The 16,482-nt window shown below is 38.2% G+C and overlaps 1 protein-coding gene across 4 annotated transcripts in view; it reads left to right on the top strand.

The window, feature by feature from the left end:
• The first annotated feature begins 7,432 nt into the window (after positions 1-7,432).
• LOC137179903 (uncharacterized) overlaps positions 7,433-16,482 on the top strand; it is a 131,178-nt gene continuing 122,128 nt past the window's right edge. The window contains exons 1-2 of one of the 4 annotated variants that reach the window (XR_010927884.1): positions 7,433-7,764; positions 9,265-9,450. Coding sequence is in view for 3 of the 4 variants with exons in the window: in XM_067584964.1 (XP_067441065.1) it covers positions 9,328-9,450 (123 nt within the window). In the remaining variant the exon portion in view is untranslated. Of the gene's footprint in view, positions 7,765-9,243; positions 9,451-16,482 lie in introns of all 4 variants that reach the window. The other 3 variants (XM_067584964.1, XM_067584963.1, XM_067584962.1) reach the window with 3 other exon arrangements.

The following is a 16,482-nucleotide window of genomic DNA, read 5'->3' as shown; positions in this document are numbered from 1 at the left end:
TCTGGCGTCAGATAAAATAAGACATTTGAAAGACTTAATTGTTAATATTCATCAATATGTCTAATTATGCAGTGAAAAGTAAAAAATGTATTATGAGTTTCTCTGCAGATGAATGGATGTGTCCCTGAGAGAAGACACTTCTAACGTGTCTTTTATGATTCATTAATCTATCTTCACTAATCAGAAGCATCACAACATTGGACAAACAAACACCGCTAAGTCAACTGATCAAAAAGAGCAGAGCATGCAGTATTGAACTGGAATCCCTTTGCGAAATCATCTTTTGGAGGCACAAACATTCAAAGAAGAAAACCTTGTTACCCCCCTGCCATTTGTGAATGTTCTTCATCCAAAATGAAAAGTTTTCAAAGTGTCGCAGTCTCGCAGCACAATTTGTCTAAAAGAAAGTGTAGCACAGGAATGCTGAAGAAGGTAGTGTGAAGTATGTTAAATGTCTTTTTATAACATACAGGCTTTGGAATGTTTTTTATACCCAACGTGCTGTAATGTGTATTCAGTATAGAAGAACAGAAATTGATACTAAATTAATGTGTACAAAGTATGTGTAGTGTGTTTTTATCCACTTTTATCTTCTGTGTGTGGAAAGACTGAAGAGCTTTGTGTTTGCTCCCTCTAGTGAATTATTTTGGAAATGACAAAACTGGACACTTCATCATAAAAAGGAGAACAGGAATTGTTTCTGCATCTGCAGAAAAAAAAATCAAATCTTTACATGCATGTACACAACATTTGTCATGTTTTAACTTCCATACCTTAACAAAATAGAAAGCTAGATTAAAAATATTATACTGTATTCTTTTGACATGAAAAGGCATTTATAAGTTTCAGAAACCCTTTAGTCAGAGAAAAATGTTAATTCCTCTGAGTACAGTCGGTCAGCTTGGCTATTTCCCACACCCAGCACTTCTTATCCTTTGGCCATTACCCAGCACCCAGCACTTACGCTTTGATTTCATCATCATACTGGCCTTATGTAACTGAGTAATTTCAAAGTGTTGAGGAAGTGATTTTTACCATGATACATCCAATAGACATAGATTTACACCACATGTATATCGTCTGATTTAGTTTGAATTTATACATGTATTGTATGTAATATGGCAATACTGAGCAATATGATAAATCAAACCCAGGGAAGCATTACCTGTTAAATGATATAAAAAATTAAATTTATTTAAGTGACCTCTTTGTTATTAATTGCCCATATCCAACATGTATGTACATGCACTGTAGGGTACATCTTCCCCTTAGATGGTAGGTCAGTGAGTAGTTAAGATTTAAAAGCACTGGGCAGTTCTCTTTTGCTTCTGTGAATTAATAATCAAAGAAAAAGGGAAAAAGGAGCGAGGCCTTCAAAAATCAATGGACCCATCAACAAGACTGGGTGTTGTGTGTGCCTTCCCTCACCTGGGTGACTGAGTGTGTGCACGTGTATAGGTGTGTGCGTATGTATGTGCACACACATGCCTGCGATGTCTATACATGCCATAGCACATCCATGGCGCCAAAGCTATTGGATCAAGCCAAGCAATCATACCAGCAGTTGTTCATCTAAATCAGCGGCAAACCGAGAGCAGTGCTAACTTGTGTAGAGACAGAGTACTCTTTTGGGTTTGCTCCTTCTAAACACCAGTTGTCTCCTCCAATCAGTGTGGTCATGTCTGCATTATTGATACAGCAAGGGCCTGAGGGGCCCAGGCTCAGATGGTGCACACGCTCACAATGTTCTCCTGTGTGTCTGGAGAGAGTCTGGTTCTTGGGAGAGCTCAGAGGTAAGCTAGGACAAAACTAAAATTAGGCCTTAAGCTGAAAACCTGAGCCAACTTGTTCTGGTTTAACTGGAAATAAATGGTAGCAAGGCCTCTCTTGGGGGATTTGATGGTCAGGGATTGAACTGGCCTCTTATAGAGCTAACACAAGGGAAGGATGAAGAGGGAGAGCTTGTTGTGTAGAGAACAAGAAGCATCAACAGAGGTAATGGGGAATGAAGTGAAAGCTAAAGACGAAAGGTGATGGAGTGAAGAGACAAGATATTTTGATGAAGACCTTAAAAATTTGCAGCATCTTTTAAGCCCATTTTGTCATTAATGTATAGTATAACATAAACATGTACTACAAATCTCATCATATAGTTTGAGCACTAGCTTTTATACCCTAATGATACAATGGAGTGGACATTTGCTCCTAATTAAAAACAAATTAGACATGAGTTGGGAAAAACGTAATCAATGAGCAGATAAATGTTATACAGATTGACAGAAAATGAATCCGTGACCATTATAATAAGTCATTTTTCAAGCCAAAAATGCCAAACACTCTCTAGTTATAGCCTCTCAAAAAGGGTATACTGCTTTTCACGTACAAATAGATGTCACCTTGTATTTTTTCACTATTTTCTGACATTTTATAGACCAAAAGATTAATCTATTAATTGAGAAAATAATTACCAGATTAATCAATAATTAAAATAATCTGTAGTTGCAGGACTACCGTAGTCACAATATCATCAGTATTGACTAACAAAGTAAACGGATAAGATATAAATTTTAAAGTCTTTCCCGGGCCTCCCAGCCTTCCAGGGTTACATTTTAATTGAAGCTGAGTTCAGTGAAACACACTACCAATTAGATGTAGTCTAAGTGATTGGTTAAATGCTCTGGGAGCATGGCTTTTTGTTCTGGTAGTGCAGTGTATTTTCAGTGACTGTGATTGGGGTTAATGTGATAGACTTTAATTGACTCAAAGAACCAGATCGGTCAGTGTCAGTTTAGCATCCGCTTTTTCATTGAGCCTTAAATAAATCGGCAAAACCGTCACATTTCATTAGACATTATGCCGGACTCGGAGTGGAAAAACATAAAACGAGGGGACATTAAATAAATATAGACTGAATTGCAAACAAATATTTTGTTGTCATTTGATATGGGGAAAAAAGACAACGCAAAAAAAAAACATAAGGACCGTTCAAGCACAAAAAGGACTTTGAATATTGGCCATTTTAAAAGAGATATTAATTGCAAAAAAATTAATAAATACAATTTCTGTTTGGCAGTTATATAAAACCCCATTGATGTCCCCCCCCCAAAAAAAATCTGATTATTTCAAACAGGATTCCTTAATGGATTAATTTAATTTGTTGAATCCATTTGATATGTTTTCACCACAAGAGTATAAATCAATCAGCACTCACTGTTTGAAGCATAAAGACCTAATCAAAGCTGGAGTCAAAATATGAAACAGTTGATGATGACCATAACACCATGTTCATGCAAGCTAAGTTCAGGTTTTAATATTTTAAGTTACCGGGCAATATTTATTCACTTCTGTCATAAAGGAATTGGGAATGTGGTTTACCTTGATGTGTTTTGATTTATTCTGCACGCCCTGAGGTTATACCCGTGAATTAGGGAGCATCAATAAGGAAAGACCATCTCCCCTATCCCAAAAGTGATAATTACCAACATCACTATTGATCTGACTATTGATGCATTGCTAATTGTTTCTTGCAGTTATTTATTTAATTCCATCTCTGGCCATGTGAATGTGTTGACCTTGTGCAGCAGGAAATATAAGGGTTGTTCAGTAGAGGAAAAACACACATTAAGATTCCACTTAAAACCTTAAAACAGCACGGACTTTTCTTTTTCCCGTCCAAAGGAGAGAACTTGGTTATGATCTGTTCATGAGGCTGAAAAGCACAAGCAGAATGGCAATTTGATTTCAGACAGCATTGGATGATACTTTAGTTTTTTACTTCACTGCAGCCTTGAAGAGTGATGTTCTTGAAAGTCTCCGCAGACATTACTGAAGGTTCAAGATGTCATTGTATTGATCAATTACAACACTACATTATGTAAGATATAGAATAATAATGAAGATTATTCATCATTAAATGCGTATTGGATTCAGCACATTAAAAATGTATTCAGATCTCTTAAATTAGTTTCTCTACACATTGGTCCTAACATAAACTCAAGGTCTAGCTGCATGAATATGTGATTATATTTGGGGTAAATAGTGAAAGAAGAGATTTAGAAATTGTTTTTAGAATTTAATTTAAACCAAGTTTCTTTCAAGTTTGTGGTCAAAATCCAAAACATAAGTTCATAGTTTATACAGAAAGGCCTCTTTTTTGTACTGATAGTATTCTCACTGATATTGTGCCATTTGTTATTCAGACTGGTCAATGTTTATCAGGGATCATATACTAACTGGATGCTGAATTGACAGACAAGCTATTTCAGGTTGAAGTACAAAGACCTGCATACAAGAATAACAATCCATATAATGTTGGATTAACACTCTTCTGCATTATGAGCCTCATTATCTCAATGTTGTGGAGAATACAACCATGTATTGACCTTTTATTGACCTTTTTAGGCTGCCATAAATGTCCATACAGATGTCTTACATTAAATCAGAATATTATATTTTAGTATATTGTGTGAAACTTATTTAATCTGAGAAATGAGCACTTTAAAGAAAAAAATCAGAAATTGTTTTAATGTCCAAGGCTGTTTCTTTTAATAACTGCTAATTATTTTATTTACAACATATCTGTGGAGTCCATTAAGGATCTTGGTCTACTGTTAACATTTACTGAGGCATCTATTAGGTGAGCTGTGCCATGAGCACATGAGATGTGAAAGAAATTGTGATTGGAGGAACAAAAATAAAACAAAAGGAAAACTTGGCAATGTTGTGGATAAATACAGTGTATGAAAATGTCAGTTTAACAAATTACAGGCGTCCGACTGAGTTCCCTTTACCTGAGGAGGTAAAGGTGTCCGCAGGAGTTTTAAGGATTATCAGAACTGACCTCTATGTAAAAGTGATTGTCTCAGTTCTGAACTGCTGAGAGGATGCTCTGTTGTGGGAGATAATTGTTTTTATTTTATTTCATTTCAAAATATATGGAGACATTTGTTTTGCTTTGGTATGAAGCTAAATGTGTGTAGCAAGGCATTAGTGCGACAGCAGAATGGACAATCCACTTACTGTGTGTCAGACCACAGGTGCTTTGGGACATGCACTGTATGAGATGCACATCAGGGCAGACGCAATGTGTATGCATGTGTGTATGGGAAGAGGTTGTCCGTGGAGACAGCTGGCCTTTGCCAGGACATCTGGTACCTGTCACAACACTTAGTGTGTGTGAGAGAACTTCATTGGTGTGCCCTGCCCAGTTCTGCCCACCCATCAGGTGCCTGTTTAGACCTTTTGTCAGAGCTGTAACAGAACATCAGCGAGGGCCATGTAGGTGTCTAATGCAAGGAGTGTGTCAGCCTTGTGTCCCAGCATGGTGGCAGGAAGTCCTTGAAGAGGGGTAGAGTCTCTCTACTCGTTACACATTAAGGGTATTTGGACTTCATCCAAGAGAGAGTTGATGATGTGAGTAGATACGACATCGCTAGCCTGAGGATGAGTCTGCCTGACTGGTGACCTCAGTACCTTCACCACACATAACCACAACTAAATCCTCTTTAATAAACTATTGTTCTGACACAACAGTGGGTGATATATTATGGCTTTTAATGAAATATATGCACACACACACACATGCACATATTTACAATGGATGTCAGTGGTTGATGATTTGAAGATAATTACAGGGTATTTATTTTCTCCTGCTCTTCCCCCTGTCTCGCCCTCCAACTCCCGCCCCTCCAGATTGTGAAGCTGAGCCTCTAGCAGTGTAGTGCTGAAGGTGTTTGTGCTGTTATGCCCTCTGGCTTGGCTGCCAGCTTACTCCCACTGATCTGAGCCAGAAGGCAGACTGCCGAGGAATACCGATCACCTTGCCCAGACCGAATCCTTTGAGCTCTTTCTGGCATCTTTCCCCCTTCTGCCAGTTTCCTCCTCTGCTCCTCTCTTCCCCCTTCTGAAGTTGACAACAAAGACATCCTCAGGGTCCTCCTTGATGTGAGACCCACTCTTGATCTTTTTTCCCTATGTTTTTGTACCTTATAGTTGCACTACTTTCATATTCCGCAAGCACAATATTTACACACCAGAAGACAAAGAAACAGGGGTCTTTTCATGTAGGAACCCCTGCCAACATGTTAATCACCTGAGGACCTGCAGTGGTCTGACAGAGGCAGGACATTAGTGAGACATCTCTGTACATCGCCCCTATTTGACCAAAGTCTTAAGACATTTTGCAGGTTATACTATAGAGCAAATGACCTATCTATCTATCTATCTATCTATCTATCTATCTATCTATCTATCTATCTCTCTTTGCTTTGGACGTCATATGTCTGTCAGTACAAGAATCAGTGCACTGTCATTGGAGCCATGATATCCAATAAGACCCGATCCTCCGCATACATCACTCTGCCTCTTCTCTTCTTACCCCACTCTGCCCCTCAAGCCCCCAACACCCCACCACCAACCCCCTGCTTCCATGAAGAGAAATCTCTGAAGAGCTAATTAGTGGTGGAATGGAGTCCAGGAACAGCCAACAGAGCCGAAGAAGGGAGATTGGCGCTGGTGCTAGCTTTATCGGTCAGGGCCTGACAGAGGGGTGACAGCGAGTGGAGGCAAACTACCGGCTCACAACTGACAGAGACAATAAAGTGAGTCTTTGAGAAGGAGAGTGACAGACAGGCAGGCAAGGCGAAAAGCCGGCTTCTACGGGTTGTCCTGTGGCCTTTAGGCAAACTGCACAGTCCCATTGAGGCAGGTTCCCCCTGTCCCTGCCAAAGTGTTTTGTTTGTTGACCAGTACATAACTGGTTCATAATCTTGACTTTATTTGATTTCAAAACACTTAAATATCAAAAGGTGTTGTGCTAAACAAACATTGTTATTGGTATATATATATGTGTGTGTGTGTGTGTGTGTGTGTGTGTGTGTGTGTGTGTGTATGTGTATGTATATATATATATATATATATATATATATATATATATATATAAAACCTCACTTGCACTGTTTTGAAATGTATAGTAGCTGCATTAAATTTTGAAGAACAGTAAGTATAGTAAACCAAAGCAATTTAAGTGGAGGCTGAAAATCTATATTTTATTCTATGAAAAAAGACTTTTCCTCCCCTCCTTACACCAATTACATTGTAATACAATCAAGACAATGGTAAGCATTTCTATTAAATGTTTCTGTTAATTATCCTCTCGAGCAAAGTAGGAATTGTGGAGGAAAGATTATTATTGTGGTATGGTTTTGGATAAGTGTATTAATAAACTCAATTAATTTAAACATTAAATTTAAACTCTGTGAAAAAGGGTTAGAAACCTTGGTGGTGGTTGGGGTGGAGGTGAGGGGGCTCTGATTGTCTGAGCGGGTGCTTTGGCGTGGAGATTTTATATTGTAATATTCATATTGTATATTGTAATATACAGTACAAATTACATTTATTTGTGAATTTCCCCTGTGGGTAACAGTACAGTCTTATCTTATAGAACATCCCGTCAACCCTCCATACCAGTCGGAAAAAAAGGCTTAAAGCTTAAAATATTACAGTAAGAAGAAGAAAAAGAAGAAGAAAAAGAGGACGAGGAAGAAGAAGAAGAAGAAGAAGAAGAAGAAGAAGAAGAAGAAGAAGAAGAAGAAGAAGTAGTAGTAGAAGAAGAAGAAGAAGAAGAAGAAGAAGAAGAAGAAGAAGGTCAAGCTACAGGTGACTCCGTAGCAAGTTACCTGCAGTGACGTGAAGTTGTGTCTGCAGAAAGGGGACATTATCATTACTTCTGATGACGAATTGAGGATTTATGATGATGGATAAAAGGTGAGTCCCGCCTGTAAAATTAATGCAGTGCGGAAAAAAAAGCCAGTTGCAGTTAGCAGTTTGCATCGTTAGCTGAAGTTGTTAGCCGCACACCTATGATATGTTCTTGTGTCAGATGGGAGTATTAGCTAGCAAGGTTGTTGGCAAGAGATAATTAAACAGAACAACGTAGCATATTGTCGTCACAGCCACCATAGTCAGCCCTGCTAGAAAGAATGTCGTTCTTAATTAATAAAAATAACTATCTGCATCACTTAAACAAGGAGTTATCACACTAATTCCCAAACCCAATAAAGACAAACTACAGACAAGCGGCAAAATAAAAAAGCAACAGACTCAGACTGACAATATTTGACATATATAAAATTATTGACTAATGTTACTTACATTTATTTATTTTCCTCCTCCTGTGTATTATTTTGCTTTCATTGATTGTGAAAAGCTTCTTGCACAACCACTTTACCGAATGTTTCATTATTATGATTTTTAAATGTCATGATTGAATTCCCTGGCACTTTTTATTCTTCATACTTGTTTATATGTTACTGCTTTTTAGTTTGACCGTTGTCAATAAAGTTGAGGGAAAAAACAATGTAGTTTGAAGAAGCACAGCTGTTGATTTTAAGGAAAGACTTGTGCTGTTTGGAATAGGGATATTTTAAAGACTGTAATGTTGTATACATTGTAAACTTACTCTTGATATTTGAGAAGTATTATGTTCACCCTAAAACTTAGAACTGTACGGCCATAAGAACTATATCTATATGTGAAAAAACTGTCTCTCATATCTGAATTGGATAGCTTTTATCCTGTTTTCTCTGTACCCTTGTTGTCAATTTAGTGTTGTCAATAAAAAAAACAACAACAACAAAAAACCCTAAAAAAAGCATAAGAATGTATTAATGCCTGTGGCTGTGGTAATTACACACTCAAAAATTAGTGCACTTCGCAGTGACAGAAAATTTAAGCCTAGACATGTTTGCTATAGTAGTTTAGCTAAATAAGAAATCAGACTGGTTGCACTGAACTGAACTCAAAGGAAAGTATATCAGTATACAGTTGATGAGGGATGCGGACACATCAGAAGCTAGTTAATATGTTCCTAATTTTTTAAAATTTACCTCAGGGCATTTAGCCTGTACACCAGGTCGTTCAGATGTTGCTAAACTTGAACAGAGTTTGCATGGAGATGTGTGCAAACATTATTTATAGGCATGTAAACCATTAAGTAGGAAAGTTCAGGTTTTACATACATGTCATTTCCTTATCTTGCCAGTGTTTCTCTGTAGCTTGTTAGAGTTAAGGTGAGTCAGGTAGTCTGTGTGAAAAACTGGCCCCATTTAATCCAGGCAAAAACAACAAATTACCCATTGTTGTTCATGGGTTCCTTTCAATACGGCATATGGCACTGGATGGCAATGCCACTGCAGGACCTCAAGGACTTCCTGCATTAACTAATTTAACTAACCAAGCAGACAGACATTTGTTTTCATTTGACAGAGGACCAAGAAGCAAGAAGCTTTCCCCGAATCCTGGGAGAATTTCTCTGCCTTGGCCGATGAAATGGTACTGGTAGACTGTTGGAGCCTTTTGCCTGGACTCTGCTTACTGTCATTCCGAATCTGCAGTCCATCTCTCCGTTACTCAAGCTGCATACCCCCGTCTAGGGTGACCCTCAATCAACCGGTGAGTACTACAACATGTTGTACATAAAGTTTTATTTGGTAACTTGCTTAAGTATTGTTTTGCCCTGCACACCTATGGTGCACCCACACTGGTGATTTCATTGGTTAGGGATGATTAGAGCTCCTCTCAGGAGTGTGTGGGAATGTTACGACTGTGGCCGTGTTGGAACTGTGTAGTAAATAAAGGGTGTCTTCGAACACACCCTGTGTTTGACTGACATCTGCCTCACTTTTTATTAGCTTTGTGGTGCCTGCCTGGGTGGGAAAAATTACAACTATCATTCTTATTGGAGTGCAATGACCTTACGTAATGCTCAGCATAGCTCTGCCCACCGTCACCCTGGGCATAGATCTAATCAACCAGGATAAGTGGAAACACCTTTGTGGCTGTCCAGGGCATTTTAGTAATGTTGTACAACTTCACTTTTCTAAGCCACAACTCAGGCCTTTAACAGTGTGTTTTATAGTTGAAATGATAAAACCAAGATTAAAACTTACCCAAAACCCATCCATTGTAGTTCTACACCTTTTAAAATTGTCTAATCTACATGTTCTGTGTGTACAGTTGTAACCAAATTGAACAAACTGAGCACAAAGATGGACAATAGGAGTTTGTGAATGTAGAATACTTTGTTAATTCTGGTGAATTCTAAAAACTTAAAAGCATTTTTTTTTGTCATTTTGAAAGTATTTGACCATTTGAATGTATAGTAAATGACTGATTTCAAGTTGACCACAGCTGCTGTTCTTAGTTATTGAGGACCGGCTTTTTACAGACACCTTTAAGCCTGCAGGAGCTGACTGATTTTGGGTGGCCTATCACTTAAAATAATACCAACTGGATGATCTCTATTCTACACACAGTGTTGTGGTGTGTGGATACTGCCACGCACTCTTTTGACTGATTTTGCCGTTACCATATGATTTGCGATATTAGAGGGAATGACAATTTTTACGTCATTATTCTCATTTTAATTGAAAAACATATTGAAATGATTATGGTGTGATTTTTGCAGGGATCTGTACCAAAAAAGATGTTTTCTTATTGTAAATCAGTAGAATATGATGTGTAGGCCAGGACATCTATGCAGCACGACAGTATTTAATTTAAAATTTTGACACATTTGGCCTTTAAAAAATATTACCATATTGCGATTTGTACCACTGTAGATTGTCATCACAGACAGAAGTGGTACTAAGAAGCATTGGACATAACCTCAGGGAGGAACACACACAAGGTTTTCCCTGGCAGGTATCAAGAATAGTTTAAGAGTGAGAAAGTATCTAACATAAGAACAAAAGATTCCAACAATGTTTGCTCCACCATACTTTCGCTAACATGGCCTGAGTATGGAGAAAGGTCAGAGGGGTGACATTATACTTTTATGATAATCATTTATTTATTTTGTCAAGTAAATCCAATCAGAATGCCTAGGAGCTACTCAGATAGCAAAAAGGGATAATTAGCATCACTGGGAGAGGTGGCGTCTCCTTGTACTCTGGCATCCACCTGCTTTTATCTGTAGAAGAAGTGAGGTGGTGGAGATGCTAAATATTAATGGAGCAGTCCATACTCAGCGAAACTCAAACACACTGTCCAGATTTGTTAAGGGCTGTATTTCAATGCTGGACCCACTTCTTGTAAACACTCATTTTGATTTCTTTTTCCGTCTCTTGGTAATACATGCCTATTCTATAATTACATTGTCACCATCTAATTTACTTTCACTGTACCAAACAAGATAGATTTTAGATTTAGCTTGGTTCCCTTGGTACAAATGAAAGGAGAAAGAAAAAAAAAGTATTGCTGCATTTCAGTTAAAGTTCACACAGAGTTGTTACAAATAGACCAAGAGTTGTAAACACATAGTCTCATGAGTTGAATGGTAAATCATTCGCTGGACAGTTTGCACTTGGATGTATTCATCTTGATGTCTTCATGGACCCTCAGAAGAATTTCAAAGTTTATTCTGCTGACAGACAGGAAGTCATGCTGCACATCACTGCGCCTTATGGATTTATTTATCTTCTATTGTTGACACAAAGAGTTTACAAAGAAATAGGTAGTTATGAGCATTAATAGTTGGTTATGGGCATTAATCCACAGTAGAGCCTGACCAATAAATAGAATTGGTGTTGGCGTATATGTCAGCCGATAGATGACGAGCAATTGCATGTTTTGAAACAGTGTCACCATTCTATAGTTTGTCCACCAGTGACACATTTATTTTTCAAACTCTCAAATATTGATATCAGTATCAGCCTCAAAAATCCCGCATCGGTCTGGCTGTTGTCCAAACTGCACTTTTACCTCCTCTCTCAGAAATAATGAAAGACAACTAGAAAGAGAAAACAGAAACAAAGAGTGTGGTGCTGCATCATGGGGTAATTGATGGCTGTCCGACCTTGGCTGCTGCTGAAGTTAAGATGTTATGTAGTTGAAGGAATTTGACAGAAAGTCAGGATAAGCCGTCTACTAAGATGGCAATCCATTTCTGCTCTTCTGTAGGCGTTTTTGCATGAGCTAATTAATTCTCAAGCTGTGACTTTTTATCCTCATTTTAAATTAAGAATATTATGCTGTGTCTGCCGAGGTTTACACCAGGGATTGTCACAGACGTCCCTTGTGTGTTCAACTCACCACCTCTGGAATGTCCCCATTGTGATTCCCCAAAAGAGTTCAGTTGCATACTAATTAAATTGTTTTTTCACAGGATGTACTGATAAGAAAAAATGACTCGGGATGTAAAATTATCTGTCCAAATAATCCACCCCCAAGACACTTGTTACTATATATAAGCTTTTTGCAGTAGAGTACTCAGAGTAAAGATTTAGATTTAATCATTATTTATTACTTACTGAGCCAGGCTGAAAAGGATGAGGGGCGTAGTCATAAGTGTGCTTTTTTGCACTTCATTGCACCTAACAGTGATGTCAGGGGCTACTGACCTTAGCCTGCATTAGCGCAACAAGGTGAGAACTTGCGTCACTGGAAGCAAAAACATGTTTTCAGCTGTTGACGACATCACATTTTCACACTACGATTACTGTGGCCAAAAATATATCGGTAAATGGTATTATTATGATATTACATCAAACTTCCCTGAAATACTATTAACACTGAAAACTAGTAAAAATCACTTCACACCATGTTTGCCTTGGATTTTTTCAAGCCTAAGGAAACAATGATTAGTTAACCAAATCATACAATTTTGTTGGAACGCATCTGCTCATGTTTTCATACATATTCTGATTTGTTTGGGTTGTCCAAATTTGAACAGATTAAAGTCATTTTTTAAAAAGTAGAATATTTGTTAGCAGGAAAAGAACCTTTACCAGAACAACAAAAGTTATATTAGGCTCTTAGAAGCCACTAGTAACGCCTGCCCGTCTGCACACTCCTCCGCTGTAGACCTCTGTGTTCCTGTTCTTGCTCTCCTCTGCTGGATTGTTTGAGCAATGTGTCCCAAAGCTGTGATAAAAACCTTCAGTATGTAAAATCCCTGTCCGAACTATGTAGATGCTGTTTTTATAAGTAAACTGTTGTATTTTTTAAATTAGTACTCTCACTACAGTTATCTTGGTGAAATATCTTTCCGTAGATGTTTCATTGAGTGACAACTAACTGATCCACAGTTAACTTGGCTCAGATGTTTCACTGTATTTTTACCCAAAGTTTGAAGGAGTTTGAGTGTAAATGAAGCTTGGATGTTGCACAGCAGCTACATCATGCAGAGGCCTGATATGCTTTATGAACATTGCACATTGTAATGTACTGTATGTCCTTTCTCATTGTGCTGCAGTATTCTCATGGATGCTAATCATAATGCCTATTAGGTCCTCAGGGCATTTCTAAAGGCACCCACAGCAGCAATATTGATTAGAGCTCATCTCATGAGTACAAGAGGTCAATATGAATTGCTGAAGTCTAGTTACCTCTATTTGGAATATTACTGCCTTCAACTGAAAAGACCAACAGAAAAAAGGACAGCAGATGTAACTGGACAAACTGGGAACTGTTGTGTCCTCTCAACAATGATTGATGGTTGTCCAAATGAGAACAACTGGCAAGTGAAATCCAGTCCTTCATACTGGGAATGATATTGTCCTGTTTTTTGCTTTACTTTTTGCTCAAGACATTCTATATTTACCTTGGGGTATGCTGAATTATTAATGGTGCCCTAATGACAACTGTAGTCCTAGATATATGAATGACCTTAAAAGCATTGATCTTTTTTGATGTTGCATTGCATACTTTGAACTTTAAATCTATTTACATTTAACCCTGGATGACTGATCTAGAGCCAGCATCTGAGCTGAAAATCCAAACTGGTGACACATGTCTATTTATCCTTTGTTATTTATTGCTCTAATAATCACATTTTTTTAAAAACACAATTACTACATGTAATGTGAAAGAGGTTTCTATCCCTTTTTACCCTCTTGTAGCTCACTGTTTTGTTTTTACAGCCTGCATAGTCACTCTGTGGTTCAGTATTACAGTTCTCCAGTTTCCACCAGTAGGCAGTCGTAGTTTTGTTGCTGATAAACCCACTGTGCACTACCTACTCTGCACCAAGCATCAGACAAAATTATCAACCAAGTGGTCATGAAAAGTGACCATTTAGCAGCTAAAGAGCCTGATGTTTTTTTTTTCAAGTTGGTTAGTGGCGAACTGTTTGTGCCCTCAGGCTCAGACAGTAAAAAGTATTAACTCTCATTTTATATTTGTTTCTATTCTCAAAAATCATTTACCATAAAATCTAAATGTTTTTAAAGGGGACCCATTATGCTCATTTCCAGCTCTATATATTTTATTCTACTACTAGAGTAGCTTTGCATGATTCACAGTTCAAGCAAGCAGAAACAGCCACAGTGAGATGTTTGATTAAGAGCTGCAGACGACCGGCACACCTCCAACAGGTAAACAACTTATTTTACTTTGCCGGGCTGTGTAATGGAAAAACATCAACAGCATATCAACCTCCAAAACAATAGAAAAACACCATGACGTTAGTGAAGTGGAGCAGTGAACTTGCGTGCTGTCCATGGACCAGATGACCATATAAAGATATCTGTCATGAGCTGAAAGCAGAAAAAATCATTGGAAACTGAGCATTTAGAGCAGTCTGAAGCCAGTGTTTTTGCTCACATTACTTCTATATACGTTGACATCATTATTTGACACTTTGGCCATATTTAATATGAGCATCTGACATTGTAATATTATATATGTGACTGAAAATAAGGAAGAGCATAATAGGTCCCCTTGAAGTGAAAAATTCCCTCCCCAACACCAGTATAGTTTGTCTAAATTGTAAAACTCAAGCACAGAAAAAGAAAAGATTAGGATTTTACCTCGAACTTATCACTAGTTTAAAAACATGACCAGAAGCCCTGTGATTAGTGATCCCTCTATAATTTTTTAGATGGCCTTGCCAGTTTAACTAAAATAGGCTACATTCTGGAGTAGAGGTGTAATGGTACGTGTATTTGTCCCGGACTGTCACGGTATGGACGTTAGGGTTCGGTGTATGCAATCGTACAAAGAATACGACTGCATGACGGAAACAATTACAGTGAGAATAGTTTAATAATCCACTTACTCCAATGTGTGGAACAATAGTTCCATCCAGAACATTTTGGCAGCGCACCACTTATCTGTAGTACGCTCATGGATGTATACTAGCCGGCTTAGCCAAAGTAGCCTGGTTACCATGGTTACCCTGTAGTGTTGCTGCCATCAGAATGACAAATGAGAGACCCATAACACTGACTGAGTACAACACTATTATTAAAATATACTCCATTATCTCCCTAGTGAAACAATACTGCGTCCCCCTCCCATTTCTATGACGGTCGGCATTTCTCTCCACCTTTGAGTGAAGTCGTTTGGAACAACTAAGAACACATTTGATTTCTTATGTGGTCAGACAGCATGTTGTAAGAACCAGTTCTGAGAGACCACCTCCAGCAGCTGGAGGTGGAGCTAGTTTGAACTACATTATATACAGTTAGACCAATCAGCATAAAACAGCTGTCCGCAGGTGTCCTGACTCTGTGCAACAACCAGAAAGTTTGTTTTCCTTTTCCACTGCAACAAAACTAAACTGTTTTATTTGTACTGAAAACGTACTGAACCGTGACCCCAAAACCAAGGTACATATCGAACCGTGAATTTTGTGGACCGTGGTGAAAACTTTATGGCTAGAAGTTGCTGCTAAAACTGAGGAAAGTGGGGATATTGTTGCTGGCTGGTTGGTGACACTATTTTCATGATTGAACTTAAACATTTATACTGGTGAAGAACAGAAGACATTTGGATACTTTTGAAGATTACGTTACTTGTGGATTTAGTCAGCAGGGTGATGCAGTAGCAGAAGAATAGATAGAGGTCCCTCATTCCAACGGTCAGGGTTCACCACTGAAGTTGGTGGAGACCTAAACAGAGGTAAAAGGCCAGCAAAGAAACAGGACTCCAATGGGATGATAATATTGAATCCATTTTTTATGGTGATGCAAACATCTATTTTTGTGCCTCCAGCAGTTTGTTTCAGTTGACCTTTCTGTTGCTAGTAGCAACCCCTTCTGGCATAGTTTTCATAGCAATTGCGTTACCTTGTTACATCCACGGTTTTGTCAAAGTTGTGACATGCATAGTGAGGCAGAGGATTCATTATTGTAAAGTGTGGATAACTTGCAAGAGAAGAAGGGAACATCAACTGATATGTTTATGTATGGCCATTGTAGCTACTTAATGTGGCTAGCTAGCAACGCTAAGTTTATTTTCAGTGTGCCCCTTTTTAAGAAAACAGTACATCATATCGTAAATTACATTTTTTTGACAGCTTAGCTTGTTTCTGTCACTGTTGTGTAATATCAGTCGTTGGTATACAGCGGCAAAGTTAGCATATACAGTATTTATGTAAGAATTCTGCTGATGCAGTAGAAAATGTTTCAGTGTAATGTTTCAAGCTGTGTCAAAACGCTGTGGACCTTTGTTGCATGTCATACCCTCTCTCTACCCATGTTT

Source organism: Thunnus thynnus, chromosome 3 (genome assembly GCF_963924715.1).
Source record: "Thunnus thynnus chromosome 3, fThuThy2.1, whole genome shotgun sequence".
Classification (NCBI taxonomy): domain Eukaryota; kingdom Metazoa; phylum Chordata; class Actinopteri; order Scombriformes; family Scombridae; genus Thunnus; species Thunnus thynnus.
The sequence above is the reverse complement of the archived record's forward strand: the minus strand, read 5'-3'. Positions and strand labels throughout refer to the sequence as shown.